This window comes from Trichechus manatus, unplaced genomic scaffold (assembly GCF_000243295.1).
Source record: "Trichechus manatus latirostris isolate Lorelei unplaced genomic scaffold, TriManLat1.0 scaffold00131, whole genome shotgun sequence".
NCBI lineage: Eukaryota > Metazoa > Chordata > Mammalia > Sirenia > Trichechidae > Trichechus > Trichechus manatus.
In genome coordinates, this window is record NW_004444067.1 from 2093019 (window position 1) to 2112031 (window position 19013).

The 19013-nt window shown below is 57.5% G+C and overlaps 1 protein-coding gene across 3 annotated transcripts in view; it reads right to left on the bottom strand.

Moving 5' to 3' along the window:
• Positions 1-19013, bottom strand: part of NCOR2 (nuclear receptor corepressor 2) — a 133690-nt gene that overhangs the window by 81862 nt on the left and 32815 nt on the right. For 2 of the 3 annotated variants that reach the window (XM_004385002.2, XM_004385001.2), the window contains exons 7-12: positions 17027-17079; positions 9456-9522; positions 7838-8010; positions 6870-6960; positions 5233-5411; positions 843-897 (exon numbers count right to left, since the gene is read on the bottom strand). In XM_004385002.2, the coding sequence (XP_004385059.1) occupies positions 843-897; positions 5233-5411; positions 6870-6960; positions 7838-8010; positions 9456-9522; positions 17027-17079 (618 nt within the window). Of the gene's footprint in view, positions 1-842; positions 898-5232; positions 5412-6869; positions 6964-7837; positions 8011-9455; positions 9523-17026; positions 17080-19013 lie in introns of all 3 variants that reach the window. The other variant, XM_004385000.3, reaches the window with a different exon arrangement.

Below are 19013 nucleotides of genomic sequence, written 5' to 3' on the forward strand. Positions count from 1 at the left end.
CCAGTCCCCCTAACAGGTCACCCGTCCAGTCCCCCCACAGGTCACCCGTCCAGTCCCCCGACAGGTCACCCGTCCAGTCCCCCTAACAGGTCACCTGTCCAGTCCCCACAGGTCACCTGTTCAGTCCCCCGACAGGTCACTCGCCCAGTCCTCACAGGTCACTCGTCCAGTCCCCACAGCTCACTCATCCAGTCCCCCCAGAGGTCACCCGTCCAGTCCCCACAGGTCACTCATCCAGTCCCCACAGGTCACCCATCTAGTCCCTCGACAGGTCACCCGTCCAGTCCTCACAGGTCACCCGTCCAGTCCCCACAGGTCACTCATCCAGTCCCCCAACAGGTCACTCGTCCAGTCCCCACAGGTCACTCATCCAGTCCCCACAGGTCACTCATCCAGTCCCCCGACAGGTTACTCATCCAGTCCCCTGAAGGAGCACCACCCTGGCCTGTAAAGCCTTAACTGGGAAGCCGAGTGCCGCATCACTTCCAGAAGCCATCCCACATTTGTAAGGATGCCACGTTTGAGGAGCTGGCAGGGGAGCCTGGAACATGGGCCGGGGAACCTGCCCACACAACTCTCGGGGTTTCACAGACGCTTGAAGCCTGGTGCTCCACCCCCATGTGCACGTGGGCCTGGGCAGGGCCTGCAGTGCTGCTCACGGGAGGGAGGGAGGGAGAGAGGGAAGGACAGGAGGAAGGACGGAAGGAAGGAAGGGGAACAGCCTGAGCAGGGCCCAGGCAGAGGCCTGTCGGCAGGGAGGGCGGGACCGTCCCAGGCCCGGCTGCCCACGGGTGTGGGAGGAAGAGGGGCTCGGCGGGGCCGCTAAGCCGGGCACCACTCACCTTCCGCTCCAGGAACGACGCGATCAGACCGAAGTTCTTGGGGTGCTGCATGAACCTGCGGCAAGAAGGGGACGGGCGTGAGGCTGGGCCGAGGGAGACACCCCTGCTCGTCGGCCGCGCTCATGGGCGCCTGCCCCAGTTGCCCCAGTGGGCACCACCCATCAGAGCGATTAAAGCAGGGGTGTGGGAAGCGGGCGGCGGGGTGGAGGGCAGGGAGGGCGTTCCTCGGAGTGAGTCACTGGCTGCAGTGCCTTTGAAAATGGATTTGTTTGTCCTGCTGGAGGCGGCTTCCAGGAAAAATGAGGACATTCCGGGGAGCTCTTCAGCAGTCCCCCCCTCATAGGGTCGGCTTGGTTTCTTTCTGCCTCGGGCTCTGCCTGGGAAGCCGAGCCGCACCCATCCCCCGGGGTCTGCTTGGGGACGCAGCTAGATGGCCAATGGGGTCAGGGCCCATGAGGCTGCAGGCCTCCCCGGAGGTGGGAGAGAGGCGTCCCGTGCCCGCCAGAGGCACAGGAGCCAGCCAGCTGAGGCAGTGGCAAGAATGGACTCATGCCGGAGGGCGGTGGCAGGGGCTGGCGCCATGCCAACGGGCTTCGTGGGAAGCAGAGTTACCGGGAAACCGCGAGTCGGGCTGAAATGTCAGGGGCCAGAGAGCTGGCGGAGGCGGAGAAGTGGGCCACGGCCTGCCTGCCCAGGGTGCCGGTTGAGTCACTGGCCAGGGCCCAGCCTCTGCTGGCTGCCCAACGCCACCCTACCACCCCCCGGCCGGGCTCCCACCTTGGACAGACCGGACAAGTGGCTGCGCCCAGCCCTGCCTGGCCCTGCAGATGGCTAGGCAGGAGGCCAGCAGGCCCCTCCCCTGCTCCCCAACGAGACACAAGAGAATCCGGAACAGTCTCTCCCCTCCGGAGGAAGCGAGAAGGTGCAAGGCGGCTGGCTACCCTGACTGGGGATTCCGCTTGAGCAACCTGCAAAGCTGGGGCCATGTGAAAGCCCTCTTTTCCAGAATCAGAAATTCCCTTCCTTCCCGGCCCTCTCCTTGACTCAGGCAGAGGTGGACCCCCAAGAGACCAGGCATCAAAAGCTGGGAATATCCTACATCACCTGTTTCACCACCCTCAACCCTCACCTGTACACACCCTGCCCATAATCTTCACTAAAAACTTACCATGCACTCGGCACCTCACTACAGCCCAACGAGGGAGGCGTTATCGTGATACCCATTTTACAGATGGGAAAATGGAAGCTCAGAGAGGGGAAGTGGCCTGCTCAAGGTCGCACAGCTAAGTGGTGAGGCTCTATGACTTTCAATAACACTATGTGCTACTGCTCCCTCTGACAATGAGACCCCAGCCAAGACCACCCCCTGGGAAGATACAAAGTGCCCAGCTCTGCTCACGTGAGGCCGAAGCCAGGCCAGCAGCCCAGCCTGGTATGTTGGCTTTCCGCTACTAAATCCACAGAGTGTGAAATTGCTAGGTCTGAACGTGAAATCTCCAGAAAGAGAAAAGCCACAGAAAGCATCCCAGAAAAATTTGTTTTTTTTAAGAAACATAAATAAAAATATCAAAAATGCAAGGGAGGGGTTTAAGGACTACCTAATGCATCTGTAATTCTTAGCCTCGGTGACTATCCTACAGTCGCTTCATGCCTCTACAACTGTTACACGTAGAACTGGACTCGATCAGAGGAGAACCACTTCTGCTCACGTGAGGACACAGGCAGGAGTCACAGGACCAGCGGGGTTTGCCGTGTTTCTGGGCGATAAAGCCCACACCTGTCCCGGGACTTGCTCCTTAAATGCGTTTTCTGTCCAAGATCACTGAGAAAGGGTGAGGGGCCCTCAAGGACACACTGCACCATCCCTCAAGTTTTCAAGGTTCTCATAGGAAAAAAAGCAGTTCTAAAAAGTATTATTTTCCACTGCAGACCCTCCCTCGTGGAGGGCCCTCTGCCCCACGTACCGGCTCCGAGTCCTGGGGTCTGCACTGTCAGACTCCCCCAGCCTTGTCCACAGCCCAGAAACACCCCTATTGTGGACTGAATTGTGCTCCCCCAAATGGAGATTCCGGTCCTGACCCCAGTGCCTCTGTGACCGTGACCTTGTTCAGAACCAGGGTCTTTGCAAATGCTATCAGTTAACATGGTCGCGCTGGGGTAGGATGGAGCCAACCCAGTATGAGTGGGGTCCTTCTAAAAGAGCAGAAAGACAGCTGGACACACAGAGGGAGGACAGCCACGTGAAGACGCGCCCACAAGCCAAGGCAGGCCAGGGGACACCAGGAACTGGGAGAGACCAGAAGGATCTTCCCCTAGAGCCTTCAGAGAGAACACGGGCTTTCTGACCCCCTCGTCTTGGACTTCCAGCCTCCATAGCGGAGAGAATACATTTCTGTTCTTATAAGCCCCGCTCCAAAAAAAAAAAAACAAACAAAAAAAACCCAAACCCCAATACTGTTGTGTCAATTCTGACTCACAGCAACCCTACAGAACAGAGAGCAGAACTGCCCCATAAGGTTTCCAAGGAGTGGCTGGTAGATTCTAACTGCCAACCTGTGGGTTAGCAGCCGAGCGCTTAACCACTGTGCCACTAGGGCGCCAGACAACACCCCGAGGAGACTAAGGATGCGTCCATCTGTCCCACCTCTACTCCTACATCTTCTGGGCCACCCCCACCGCAGAAAGGGCAGAGAAAGCCCCGGACCCTCAGGCTTTGGCCCCCACAAGCGGCGCCTGGAGAATGACAGTCACCCCCTTCTGATAGAAGTCTCCTGGCAACGAGGCCTTCTTCTGAGGGTAAGGGGGGAGGGGGCAGTGGTGGAGCAGTGCTGGCTGTCACGTGGGGAGAGGAGTCTGCTCCCAGCACGCCCTCCGAGCCAGGCCCGAAGAGGCAGCTGGGAGTCAGTTCCCCACCCTCCTACCACACGGGTTCTCTGTGCCAGGGGAGGGCTGCCCATACATCTGGCAGCAGTAGAGGCAGCATACCTGTCTACAGAGGGATAACCTGGCAGGACCAGCCATCAGGACCCAGCTGGTGTGTGTGTGGCTGTGATGCTGGAAGCTAGGCCACCGGTATTTCAATACCAGCAGGGTCACCTATGGCGGACAGGTTTCAGCAGGGCTTCCAGGCTAAGAGAGACTAGGAAGAAAGACCTGGTGATCTACTTCCAAAAATTAGCCAATGAAAACCCTATGGATCACCAGAGAACATGTCTGATACAGTGCTGAAAGATGAACCCCTAGGTTGAAGACACTCAAAATACACAGTGGCCAAAACAATGGGCATGAGCACACCAACCATCGTGAAGATGGCATAGGACTGGGCAGCGTTTTGTCCTGTTGTCCATGGGGTGCCGTGAGTCAGAGCCAACTCGATGGCAACTAACAGCCAATGTCCTCTGGGGAGGGTCAAGAAGGGAGGGTCCTTCTTTGCCTGGACATCATATCCTAGATTTGGTGGGAGGAGAGGGGACCCTTTTCCACCCCACAGCCCCCACTCATCTCTCTGACATGTCAATCATTGGGCTTTTTCATCGAGGAGCGCTCCATGGCTTTGTCTCTTAGGACCCAACTCCTATGTCTGCTCCTCAAAGCCCCCTGCTCCCCAGTTCCCTCCTGCCCACCCCATCCCAAACACCCTCTCCACTCTGGCCATGCATTCTCCCTAACCCAGCACTGGGGTGATGTGAATCTGCCTCCACCAACTGTAAGCTGTGTGGCCTTTGTGAAATCTCTCCACCTCTCTGGGCCTCTGTGTTCCCACCTGTGTGTTGGGGACAACCTGGCTGGCTATTGTGAGGAACGAGAGAACACAGGGCACTGGCAGCACTGCACAGAGGGCCTGGGACGTGGGCCACGGTCAGCAAGCAGTGCTTTCAGAGTATCATGAGCACCAAAGGCATCGGTGCCCACACTTCTGCCCGAGGTGTGGCCCAGCCACCGAGCTCGCCTGCCTCCTTACAACATCCACTGCTCGGTTAGAAAGCTGTCTTTATACCTCGACCAATGAGGCCGTGGGGGCTCAGGGGCAGAATTTGTCTCTTCCATGTTGAAGACTTGGGTTTGATTCCCGGCCAACGCACCTCGTGTGTAGCCACCACCCATCTGTCAGTAGAGGTTTGTGTGTTTCTATGATGCTGAACAGGTTTCAGCAGAACTTCCAAACTAAGATGGACTAGGAAGAAAGGCCTGGTGCTCTACTTCCAAAAATCAGCCAATGACAGTCCTACGGGTCACAAGAGTCCAATCCACAGCCCATCATAGGGCTGGTGCAGGACCGGGCAGTGTCTCCTTCCATTGTGCAGGGGGTCACCACGAGTCGAGGCTGACTCGGGGGCTAACGAGAACAACAACAAGGCCCCCACGAGCCGGCGTCTGGAGCAGGACTCACTTCTCGCGGAAGGTCTCCTTCTCCTGCTCGCTCCACATGTTCATGACCTGGCGGTCCTTGTACACCTTCATGGGGTCGCCCATGAGCCCGTTCATGTTGATGAACTTGATGCGCTGCTGGTCGGCGTCATACAGCATGGGCGGGATCACGGCCAGCTGGCGCATCTGCTTCTCCAGGTTCTAGGGGGAGAGCAAGGGCGGGGGGTCAGAGAGGGCGGGAGGACACAGCAGGGGAAGGGGCAGCGTCCAGGGCCCGCGCAGAGGGTGCGCAGGTTCTGAGCGAGAGGAGGTGCAAGACCCAAGAGAAGGGGAATGATGACTTAAAAATAATCTTAGCTCCTGCTGGCGGCGGCAGAGCCGCAAGGCAGCCCTACGGGTTTATGGCAGGCTGGCTGTAAATTAAACACGAGCAGGGCCGCCTTATCTGCAGCAGGAAGGGAACCATGAATCTTCCCTGGAAATGCAAGCATCATAAAACACTGCAGGCAAGACCTCTGCCCAGCTGGGCCGCCTTCGCTTGGGGAGGGCGTCCTGTGTATCCAGAGTCAGAGGGCAAGTGGGCGGGCCTCAGGGAGCAGCCACCCAGGCCCAGAGGGAGGGGGACTGCAGACCCCTGCCTGCCCACGCCGGCAGCCTGCTCCCAGAAGCTGCCCACTGGGGACCACGCCTTCCTGACACGCACTGCCAGGGCCGGGCGGGCTCCCTTCTAATGCATCCTGGTGGCCAGTAAGAGGCTCTGGGCCTCTGGGATGCGGGTTGGAGGACAGGCACGTGGCCCCACTCAGCCCAGACATCACTTGCCCTTGGCTGTCTGGCTGGTAGCCCCCAGGAGAGGACCACCTTCCTCCTGCTTCCGGCATAGAGCAAAACTGCGTCATTAAGAGGCTCATTTCCCCAAATCTCTGCAAGGCCCATTATGGCCAATTAATTACCCATCTCCGGAGGCAAGCGAGGGCTTGGCCCAGCCAAGGTCAGCCAGCTCCAACCCTCAGTCGCTGCCTCCCAGGCCCAGCCTGGCCGTCCCATGTTCAGGACACCCACCCGGGAGTGAAGGAAGCCATAGCTCTGACCCCGGCTGACAGAGGGGCCCAACTCTCCCCTGCACCTTGGGAGAAGCGCTCGAAACCCAGACACTCCCTGTCCAGCTTGGCACCTTCCAGAGATGCAGTAACAGCAGAGCCACAGACATGGTCCCGGGCAGGTTTCTCCCAGCTGGACCCTGGCTCTTCTCTCCCAGGGCTGCCTGCCTGTCTTTTCCACGCCACCCTGCGCTGAGGGCTGAACACTCCTCTCTCATACCCTCCTGGGTGACCTCAGGTCGACCTCCTGCTGGCTAAGGTCAAATTTCTGCCCCAATCCCCTTTCCAACTCCCCCTCCCACAATGCACCACTCCTTCAACCTCCCTGAGGCCCCGGGTCGCGTATTCTCATGTGGCCGGGACCCGGGAAGTGGGCCTCTGGGATGAGGGGTGGAGGAGAGGAAGCTGGCACCACTCAGCCTAGACACCACCTGCCCTTGGCTGTCTCGCCAGGAAATCCTGGGAGAGGACCGCCTTCCCCCTGCTTCCAGTCAAACCAAGCTGCATCTGCCTGTCACAGGCATTGTGGCCATGGTGCGGGGCTGCAGCAGGGACTCACCTCCTGTTCGGAGAGGCCGTCAATGATCTCAGACACCTCGTGCTCACTGCGGGCGGCTGACATGGAGAGCCCGCCGCCCCGCTGGCCCACCCTGCTGGAGAGCGAGAGGGACACATTCAGGACCAGGCTGGGTAGCCGCCCCGCCCCGCCTACCTCACCCCTAGAGGCCAGGTGTGGGCGAGGGGAAGCAGAAGGGCCAGGACAGCACCTCATGCTGACCCAGGAACAACGGGACCTCCAGTCCTCAGAGGACAGACCCAAAAACAGCTGGGTCCAAATCCCAGCTCTGCCTCTTCACACCTGGGGCAAAGGTACTCTCTGTGACTCGGTTTCCTCCCTTGTAACCTGGGCACCCAGCACCTCGGGCTACTGGGAGGAGTTCCACGAGCTGTGGGTTGAGAAGTGCTCAGTACAATACAAGTTGTTATTATTATTACTAAAGAACTCTCACCTCGTCTGTGTAACAAAGAAAAAAACTACACCATGAACCATGGCTGCTGCACCAAGCACCTACTGTGCACTGGGCTCTCTGCACGGCCTTTCCCATAGCCCTCGGCCACTGGTGAGCCCAGCATCGCGGGCCCAGTTTCCCAGCAAGGCGGCCTCTCCCCTTTGTTGCCATGCCAGGGATCTCAAACTCAGACATCTTCAGAGGCCATGTACGCCACCTAAACGAAGCTGGCAGGGACAAGTTTGTGGCACTCCAGAAAGAGTGTCTGTCCCACCTAAGTGTATGCAAGTTCCAAACGTGTTAAAGCCAGGCATGCCCTAAATGACACATCCAAGGGTCTGACACAGCCCCGGGGCCACCAGTGTGAGACCCTGCTAAACTTTTCCGTCACCGCTCTGGGGACAATTCTGCAAGTGGACCCAGGCCCCAGGCACGTCTCAGCTGAGTGAAAGAAGGCCGCAGGAGGGAAGAAGGCACAGGCCCCTGCCGGGTGGGGGCAGCTCCGCCCCCCGCTCACCTCTGCATGCGCTCCTGCAGCTCGCGCTGCTTGCGGATCTCCGGGAACTGCTTCTCGTAGTACTCGCGCACCTTGCCCTCCTTGGCTCGTCGCCGGGGGTTGTTCTCCATACGCTCCACTTTTTTCTCCCAGGCCTCCATAAGCTGGTCATAGCGCTGGCAGAACTTCTGTTCCTGGGGAGTGTGGGCAGGACCCCCGAGTGAGCCGCTCCCCCGGACACCAGCTTCCCCGCCCCACAGCCCGCAGCCCGCTCTGCGGACACACACACGTGTACACGCTCCCATACAGTCACACACACGTGCTCACACACAGTCACGCAGAGGCTGGCGGGCGTGGCCCCGGCGGGCGGGAAGGTGCAGTGGGCACAAGCTGGGACCCTGAGGAAGAGCCACAGCCCGCCCCCCAGGGTCCTGGCCGCCCCTCCCTGCTGAACCGGGAGCCTACCCCGGCCTCCCTCTAGCTTCTCCGGAGACGCCCTCTCCATCCCAGACCAGCCACAGGTGCCTGTTAAATTCAAATCATATCAAATTAACTGCAGCTACAAAGGCTGTTCCTCGCTCTGCGTGGCCACACTGCCAGCGCTCACTAGTCCCATGTGCCGGCGGATACTGCCCGTGCTGGCGGCGCAGACAGAGAACATGCCCATCAGGGCAGAAAGTAGTGGGGAGCGCTGCTCCAGGGTGCCAGCAGGCAAAGGGGCAGCTCTCAGGAAGCACCCGCTTTCTAAACAGCTCCCAGTCCCCAGCCTCAACCTCAGCAACGCTCCCAATGCCAAGCAGCAGCTCCTGACGAGGAGGTTCTGCTATCCATCCAAGGAAAGGAAATCCTCCCCCTTCCTCACCCCCCGTCTAACTGCAGTGACGCCTGCCGCAGCCTGCACCCGCATCCTTAGAGAAGAGACCCTGTCCAGCCCAGCACGGCCTCGCCTCCAGATCTCCAAGGTGATGTGGGCCTCGAGCAGGCAGGAGGCCGTCTGGCAGGCCACGAGAGCCTGTTTCCCATCCTGAGCAGCTGTGGGTGAACAGATGGCATGCTCCGTGCGTCTCGCCTGAACACCCTCTCAATGCTCTGGTGCAAACAGAAAAGCCCTCCCTGGTCCCTGCGCCCAGAACCCTGCTCCATCCTGAGTTCCAGCATCAACCCAGGGCACCCCGTGACCTTGTCCTCAATCGACCCAGCAGGCCCCGAGGAGCAGCTCTGCTGGCACTGAGCAGGGAGCAGAACACAGCTCCGGGGGTGCCACACACAAATAGGGTACTCAGAGAACTCGTGGGGGATCAAGAAATTGTCCCGGTGACAGGTAGCAGCCCCACGTGGATGAGGCAGTGTACCATGGACACCCCCAGGCCATTTTGCTTTCTTCCTGGCCTGTCTTTAACGGGTCTTGACCCAGTCAACCTCAGGGGTGCCTGCCTCAGAGCCCCCTGGGTCGAGGGAGCCCGGCTTCAGGGAAGCAGCTGTGTCCTCACCTTTTCTCCCAAAGCCTGGGTGCTCACAGGGAGACAGCTGCAGACTGGGGCAGCATAGCCCGATGTGGCCCCCGCTCTCTTTGGGCCCCAAGGACACCCTGCCATGGGGGGGCGCTGAGACTCCAGGGAGGGACGGTGGGGCAACTCACCCATTGCTTCCGCGCGTGGTTCCTCCTCTTGAAGTATAAGATGAGCTTTTTCCGCATTGCCTGGTTTCTGTGCAGGAGGGGGAGCGAGCGGGCACGTCAGGGAGGCAGTGGCTCCCGCATTTCCTCCTGCTTCGTGAGGGGTCCTGAGTGTGCCCAGCGAGCTCCTTGGTAGGGCAGACACGCCACAGCCCTGGAGCGACCAGCCAACTGCCCCTACCAGACCCGGGCTGAGAGTGTTCTACAGACGAAGGGGTCCCAAGGGCCGGGCGTACGTGGCCCCCGCCTTGGGCTGCCATCACCCCACACACACACCAGTTCCCCCGTCAGCCACGCCTGCCACAGGGCACTGGCCACAGAGAAACAGTCCAGCCTTGACGACAAGGGGATCACGCCAGGAACGCAGCCGGCACCACTGAGGTTCAGAGACCTGCACGGTGCCTGTGGGCGGGCCCCTCACCTGGCCCACCCAAGGACACTGGGAGAGATGCCCCAGGCACCGGTGGTCAGTGAAGCTCACCCAACAGATGTCTCACAGGGTTTAAGGCTGATGTGCCTGACACGGGTCCTGGAGACACCCCCCCGGCCCTTCCTTCACCCCAGGCAGAGAGACACCCACGTGCACAAGGGGCCCCAGGAGGCAGCGGGAGGCCCAGCCACTCTCGGAGTCAGCTCTACAGGCATCAAAGGACCCTCCGCCCCCACCCCGACACTGTGGGGCCCTACACTGAGTCCCAGCAGGAATGGGAGCTTCTCATCCCCTGGCCTTGAGTCTCAGAAACAGTAAGCAGCAGACCGGGGTCTGTCTCAGCTGGGAGTGCAGGCCGCTGTAGACACAGGAACATCTTCCCTCTGCTGAAGCCCCAGGGACCGCACCCCACCTCCCAACGGGGAAATGCCACACCCACTTACAGCCAGTCAGGGCGGGAGGGGGAGCCTCAGGTTCCCTGAGCCACTGTGCACCGTCTTGACCAACTGGGGCCTCCAGCCCTACCACTGGGGGTCGGTCCTTGGCCACAGGGGCTGCGACCAGAGCCTCACTCCTCATCCCAACAGGGTGACTCTGAGCCGATCTCTCTGCGCCTCAGTTTCTTCATCCAAAAAATGGGAACACCAGCATCATGCATTCATCTCCCCAGTCACTGGGCATGTTTACTGAGCACCCACTATCCCTCACGGAGATGGCGGTCTAGGGGGTCAACATGGACAACAGGCGGGAATCAGGGTATGTCTGAATCCGAGAACCTACACCAGTCTGTGTTTGGGAGAGTCAGTGGGAGGGAGGGAGGACGTGGCTGTTTTAGATTCGAAGATGACCTGGAGCTGAGATGCATGCTGTCTGAAAGGCCCGGCTTGGGGAGGATGCTACAGGCAGGCACAGCAAGGCAAAGGCCCTGGGGTGGGAGCACACTCAGAGAGCGTGAAGGACAGAGAGAAGCTCCACGTGGCTAGCGTGCATGGGGGAAGGAGAGGGGATGCTCAGGGCCGGCAGGGGCCGCTTGTGTTCAGCTGTGGGTCCCGACCCAGGAAAGGGTTTGAACTTTTACAAAGAAGACGGACAGCTGAGAGGGCTCAGAAGCAATGGCACCCCAGTAGCAATGAGGCCACCAGTCCCGAGATCTTGGTTCCTAACACCATTCTCCGATAAAGAAAGCAGGGCTCCCTGGAGAAACGGCTGATTCCAGGGCTGGGGCAGGAAACAGCCAAGATGAGTCTGGGATGTCTCTAAGTGCCTGAAAGTAAGGAAATGCCAAAAGAAAAAATTGTCCAAAGGATGCCTGAGCCAACGTGAAAGGCCTCCCGATGGGCAAAGCTGGAGCCATCTGACCAACAAAATAAACAGCACAGGTACTAGGTTGTAAGCCAGACTCAGACAAACTAGGAAGAAAGACCTGGCAATCCACTTCTGAAGATCTACTTCTGAAAATGAAAACCGTATGGATCACAACAGAGTACAGCATCTCATACAGTGCTGGAAGATGAGCCCCCTAGGTTGGAAGGTACGCAAAATACACCATGGCTGCAACAATGGACTCAAGCAGACCAACAATCATGAAGATGGTGCAGGACCAGGCAACGTTTTGTTCCACTGTGCAGGGGGTTGCCATGAGTTGAAGCCCACTCGATAGCTAACAACAGCTCACAACCCAAAGAATAAGGTAAATATTCATGAGTCCACACTGGCAGAAGTAAATGAGGGAGTGAGTAAATAAACGAGGAGACTCATCTTCCTTACAGAGAATTCCAGTGAATACACGCAGACAGAATAAGGCAGAGTGAACACCATCGTTCAACACCAGGGTCATCGTGGCTGCAGGCCAGCTCTGTGGACGGAGGCTAAACGAGCTGGCAAAACTTGAAGGAGAGACAGGAAACTCGCACAGCCTCCGAGTACCTCCCCTGATATTTATTACTGACTGGTAGTTTTAATATCTGCTCACACTTTCTTTGATGTGTTCACAGATGCTTCGGGAGGATGCTGAACTCCCTCCCTGCCAGAGTTGGCTGGACTTGGTGACTCCCTTCTAAGGAACAGACAAGAGAGAGGGAAAACCGCAATGTGATAGTGGGGAAATATGGCAGACTCCACCCTACAGGATCAAGGTGAACACCACCTGTGCCGAATGGGGCTGACGCCACGTACACCCATGCCATGTGGTGAAAAGGGCACTTGAATTCTGACGTCCTTCCCCAAAACCCATAACCCCACTCTCATCAGGAGAAAACATCAGACACACCCAAACCGGGAGACATTCTACAAAATACCTGACGGGCACACTTCAAAAGTTGGGGTCACGGAAAAAAAGACTGTCGCAGACTGGCAGAGACTAAGGAGACAGGCTGCCTAAAGGCAATGTAGGATCCTGCACTGGATCCTGGAAAAGAAAAGGGACCTTAGGCAAAAAACTGGGGGAAATCCAAAATAAGTCTACAGTTTAATTACTGCAAATCGTCAATGCATTTGGCTGCTAACCAAACAGTTGGAAGTTCGAGTCCACCTAGAGACGCCTCGGAAGAAAGACCTGGTGATCTACTTCCAAAATGTGAGCCACTGAAAACCCTACGGTGCACAGTTCTACTGTGACATATATGGGGTCACCACGAGTTGGAGTCGACTCAGTGACAACGGGTTTCTTTCTTTTTTTTTTATTTTAGCTAACAAGGTTTACCAGAGTCAACTTCTTAGTTTTGATAAACGTGTTACAATTACGTAAGATGTTTACACGAAGGGAAGCTGGGTGAAGGGCCTACGGGAATTACCTGTACTATCTTTGCAACTCTTCCGTAAATCTAAAGTTACTTCAAAATTAAAAGCTAAAAAAACATGAGAGAGACGTGATCTTCCTTGGAAGCCAGGGTGAGGATCAACTATAATTTACTTTGGAGCTCACAGGAGGCTTGGCACATGACAGGCTTTCAACAGATAACTGTCTCCGCTGCAAGCTGAAAGCAACGCGGTCGATAGGAAGCATCCCGGGGGTGGAAGTGATCTGTGCGCCCATCTCTGTTCCCAGGAAGCACCCGGAGGGCGTGGATTCTCTCTAGCTGATCTGGGGTGCCTTCCAAAGCAAGCACTGTGCTTGGCACCTAGAGGTATCCACTTCCTGCCAAAGAGGCCAAAATGTCAAGTCTGCAGGTTGCAAACTGGGCACAGTCCACAGGCTACAGCCAGCCCACGAAAGCTTGTGTTTGGACTGCAGTGCTTTCTAAAAACTCTGAATTGGCTGCCAGGATTAAAAAGCAGAAGCTGTTGCACAGAAAGCTGAATTTAAAGCTTCTCTTGAAAAATGAGGCCATGTGGCCATATTGCCTTAAGATCACAAGCTGGGACTTGAGACCTGGTTGCCCCTTTAAAAAGGGCTACGAGCTCTCCATCTGCCACAGTCCCCACCAGCCCCTAATGCCTCAGCCCTGGTCCTCCTCACTCATTTACTGTACCTTCCCGCCCGAGGCAGGCATCTTAGTTTGCAACCCCCAGACGCCTGTTTAGGGTGTCTACATGTTCTACCTTCTCCCGCTAAACCTTTTTTGAGTGTTTATTTTATTCTAAGCAGTGTTTGGCATTGGAGATGCAAATGGATTACTTCACACACATCTTTCTGCTGAACTTTTGCCCAGCAGAAGTAAGACACACAGTCTCCGTGGGCATTGAACGGGCCAACAACCAGCCAACATGATGAGTTTGCTGGTGGAGGCATTAATGGGGTGCAAAGGGCACCTACAGTCTGCTAGAGAAGTCAGGGTTTAAATAAAAACACAACCTGTAAAAGAAAACACGGGTCTCCTTGCCTGACACAAGAGGGGATGCAGGAACCGGGGGGAGCACAAAAGCAATGGATACTGTGGGAAAGTGCCCAGAGAGTCTGGAAGGAGCCTGAGCAGGACTGGCCCTGGGATCTGTGGGGCTCTGGAAAAGGAAAGCTTGGGGCAGTCATGGAAGGCTTCCTGGAGGAAGGGGGATTTGAGCAGAGGCTTGTTTAGGAGGAGCAGAGGAAATGAAGGGATAAGAAGGGGTGTTCAGGGAGCGCCAGACCCCCAAGTGCAGGGAACAGAAAGAGGGTGTCAGCCCGTGTAAGACCCTGAATGCCGGCCTGGGAGTGCCCAGTGCTCAGGAGCCTCCTGCTTCCTGGGAGCCCAGCACCCTTCCCCCACTCTCTCTCTGGGGTCCTCTCACAGGCCTGGGAAAGACAGTCTGAGGAGGCCACTGTACTGCCCATCAACCCGAGACTTAAGAGGCAATGGACTTGCTCAAAGCCACCTGGCTAGCCAGGGGGAGAGCCCCGAGAGGGGCAGTGATGGTGTGGAGAACGACTGGTCTAGGTGTTGGGCTGTGTGACCTTGGGGAAGTCACTTGCCATCTCTGAGCCTCCGGAGCAAGTCCATAGAGACCTTTGAACAGAAAGCTGGGTCCCACCTGCCGTTTACATCTGCACAGCCCCAAGACTGACCGTCTGGAAGAGCCAACCCCAAATGAGCAGAAAGAAATCAGGCTGCAAGATGATAAAGTCGGGGAATAGGAGAAGAAGCCTGGAGAGATGACCTCGGGGGACCCAGGGGACTAGCAGGCGTCTAGGCCCGGGGGGGACGAGAGGGCAAGGCCGGTCAGCCCAAACCAGTGCCCTAGAGCCAGGGCACTGGTGGGTGTGGCCACGGCAAGATCACCCAAGCAGTCACCTTGCGTGAGCCCCATCAGTGCCTTTCTGCATTTCTCCGTGTTGCACTGGGCTTCACGAGTGTTCCCAGCAGGCCCTGCAGAGGCTGGGCTGCCCCTCGAGGGAACGCCCACATCATCCCACTCAGTGGTGCCCAAGCTGGGGAGGCCTGGCCCCTTCCCTAGAGCTCTGTGAGTCACTACTGAGGCCCGGAGCTAAGACCCTGCGGCTGGCGACCCTTGGGAGCATGGGCAGTCATGCCTAACAGGGTCCCTGTGGCAGGTGGTAGAGAAAGCAGTCAAGGCAGGTACAGGTGAGTGCGGCACATCCTGAATTACCAGCACAGCATGAAACCAAGCATGATATTAACTTTAACTGCACAGCCCTGCACTCAGATGCGGAGAAATCAAAGTGACAGTGGCAAGGTCCTTGGGGCAGGCAGTGGCCAACCTTGCACCTCGCTGCAACTGCAGCAGAGGACAGAGGCAGGCAGGAGGAGGACCTTGTCGGGGGCGGACATCCAGGGTGACCCTGAGAGGCAGGGCCTTGCACCCCGGCCCAGGTTCATTTACCTTGTACAATTGTCACTGCTGCCACAGTGTTCATTTATTATCTTCTCCACTACTAGACCAGTCCCTGAGGGGTGCAAATGTTTAACAAGCTCACTGCTGACTGAAAGGCTGGAAGCTCAAGTCCACCCAGAGGTGCCCTGGAAGAAACGCCTGGCAATCTACCTCAGAAAAACCAGCCATTGAAAACCCTAAGGAGCACAGCTCTACTTTGACACACACGGGGTCGCCAAGAGCTGGGCTTGACTTGATGGCCACTGGTTTCCACACTAGAATGTCAGGTCTCATTCATGGCTGTCTCCCCAGGGCCCAGAACACAGCGGGGCACACAGAAGCTGCTCAATAAACATACGTGGAACAAGTGAATGAATGAGTACCCACTCCATGTCTGCAGACAAAGGAGGAGGAGAACAGAGAGGATGTGCTACAGCCTGGCACTGAGCTCAGCATCTAATGTGTAGTAACACACAGAAGCCTCAGCAGCCCTGAGGCCGTTACTGTTATCATCCCCTCTCACAGGTGGACGGAGCCCTGGGGGCGCAGTGGGAAAGCCCTGGGCTGCTAACTGAGAGGCTGGCAGTTCGAACCCACCAGCCGCTGTGATACTTTATGGGGCGGTCCTATAGGGTCACTATGAGTCAGAATCAACTCGACAGCAGTGGGTTTGGTTTGGTTTTTCTCACGGATGGGGAAACTGAGCCCTGAGAGTAAGTGACCTGCCTGAGGGCCCACAGCCGGTCAGCCACTCAGGGGAGCTGTGGACAGGCCTGAGCCCAGACGTCCAGCCACGCGAGGACAGGCTCACAAGGGGCCTCCTTCCTGAACGCTACTCTGTGGGTGTGACAATGCCTGAAGCTGGCTGTGTCAAGAGTCCCACAGGGTCCACCCACGCCACCACCACCACTGCATGCCTGGATGGCCACAGTTGCCTCTGATCTCCCACCCCGGTCATCTCTTCCTGTGGTCACCAGAGCAAGTTTTGAAAACAAACATCTGATGACATCGCTTCCCAGATCAAGCCCATACCTGGCTCCCTTCTGCACAGATGACAAACTCCGCTGCCTCCCAGGCCCGGTGACCCGTACCCGCCCTCCTCCCCTTCTCTCTCCCCTGTAGCCCCACCTGCTTCTCTGTGATCCCTGCCCAGCTGGGGCAGCCCGAGGCCTCTGCACGAGCTGTTCCACCACCTGGGACACTCCTGCCCGTAAGGCCCCATGACCTGCTGCCGCTCAGCCTCTGAGCACCCCCTGAACTGCCAGGCTCCCCTGACCTCCTTGGTTTCTCTCACCTCCAGTTTCCCTCCCATCACCCTGTTTGCTGTCTTCACAGCGCTTCATATTAGCTGATATTTTCCTGTTCATTGAACTCACTTATTTTCTATTGCGCTAGACGAAATGCTCAGTGAGGGCAAGGGTCTTTGCTGGGTTCGTGGCTGAATCCCCAGGGCCTAGAACACGGCCTGGCACATAGTAGGTGCTCAACAGATGTATGCAGAATTAATGAATGCCTGAATGAACAAAGGCTCCAGCAGCCCTGACTCAGACAGGAACATTCCACCCCATCCCCTAAACCAGCTGCGAGAAGGCCCTGAACGCCCTCCATGCCTATTTATTGAACTGTGTCCTGCCTGAGGGCCGCCCCTTCACCCCAGCCTGCCTAGACCCCGTCCTGGCTGCCCTGCCAGGCCCACATCTCTCACCCAACTCTGCATCCTCTGCCCCTCCCCTAGTACCTGCTAGGAGTCCTGGTGGAACCAGAGGGCCAAGGCCCACCCCGGCCCCCGCGGCCGTGAGCTGCGGACCCTGGCTTGCCCACCCGCCCCAGAGTCTGCTCAGTGCCCACAAGTACTCACATTTTGATGTTCTCATGATACTGCCGAGTGTCGGAGGGCTGGTTGTACAATGGCTACAAAAGAGGAGACAGAGTGGGTCAGAGGCAGCTGCCCTGGACCAAGCAGCCACTGCCAGCTGCAGAGGCCAGCACCCATGTCCCTGGCTCCAAGGAGCCGTGCACTGGTGTGAGCGACCCACCGCCAGCAGGCATGAAAGGGACACGGGCACCCAGCACGTGGCCCAGCCAGGAACAGGCCGTCACCTTCCAGGCACTGTGGTGAGGACATCGCCCTACCAAGGCCACCGTGACAGCTCTGCAGGGCATTGGGGAAGGTCAGCCTAGACGGGGCCCCTGGGACAAGCCACACGCCCTGAGAGCCGAGGCCAGCCACAGCCACTGATCACAGAAAGAACACCACAGAAACCCCCGTCTGAACCATCGCGAGGCGCCACTCCACATCCACCAAGGGGCAAAGAATAAGAAAATCGAATAACGCCAAGTGCTGGTGAGGACATGGGGTGATGGGGGACTTGCAGGCAGCTGCTGGGGACGTCCAGTGTACGCCCACACCAGAGAGCATTCGGGCAACCTGTGTTAAAGACTGAGGGTACGCACGCTCCGTGGCCCTGCACAGCGCCCCCACAGACACCCCGGAAACATGTGGACGTGCTCTCCCAAGGGGTGGATGCTGGGTGTGCGGAAAGCACTGTCCATACCAGCGAGAACCAGAAACAGCTACACACCACCAACAGAAGCAGGAGCATGGAGGTCAGGACATGTTCTACACCAGAACACCACACAGCAGTGGGAAACCAGCATACCGCACCCACACGTGTCAGCAAGCACAAGACTTCAAAGCGCGCGCCGTGGGAAGAAGGGCCACATGCTGTGGTCTCCTTCCTGACAGCTATGCCGTGGTCACGGACGAAGGGCACAGCCGGGGTTCAAGCCCTGGTTCTGCTGCTTTCTAGCCGTGTGTCCCTGGGCATCTGTGCCTCAGTTTGCTGGTCTGTGAGATGGGGGTGAGCTCACGGGGTGGCTGTGAGCATCCGATGAGGTCGCGCCTGCGACGCCGTAGCCCAGCGCCTGCAGACTGAAGCATCATCGTCACCATCGGGGTGGATGGTTGTGTTCCGGGCTCTCAATTCTCTTGCCTCCCTGCGACCACGCCCTCGCGTTGGCCAATGCAAGGGCAACAAGCCTGAGGAAAGTAGAGGCTTGGAAATGCACGTCTGCATCTCCGCGTCCACAGGACCAGCCCAGGCTGGCCTGCCGGAGGAGGCAGAGCTGAGTGTACTGGCTTTGGGCCTGGCTGCCAGCCGACCAGAGACACCTGAGCGCTAAGCCCAGCTCGCTCCTGGATGTGAGAAAGTCAACGGCGGCTGTTTCAGCCACTAACTGGGAGCCGTTCATCACGAAGTAATAGCTGACACAATTATCACCCCACTTTACAGATGGGGAGCTCCTCTCTGACCCCGGTTTTTCTCACGCTTTCTCTCCCCACCGAGCTCCAACCGTACTCACTGTCCTTTCTATTCCTTTAACGTTCTGAGCTTGTCCCCCTGCTCCACACCCCCTCAGAGCTTTCAGACAGGCTGTAGCCTCTGCCTCCCTGAGAGGCTAAAACATTTGCTCACACTGACAGAGACCGGAGGAACCCCGAGACTATGGCCCCAGGACACCCTGCTAACTCAGAACTGAAACCAGTCCCGAAGTCCACCCTTCCACCAAAGACCAGACAGGCCTATAAAACAAACAATAACACACGTGAGGAACGTGTTTCTTAGTTCAATCAAGTATATGAGGCCAAATGGGCAACACCTGCCCAAAAGCAAGAACGAGAAGGCAGGAAGGGACAGGAAACCTGGACAAATGGACGCGGAGAACCCAGGGTGGAAAGAGAAAGGGGGAAGAGTGCTGACACATCACGGGAATTGCAACCAACGTCACAAAACAATTTGTATAAAGTTTTGAATGGGAAACTAACCTGAGCTGTAAACTTTCAC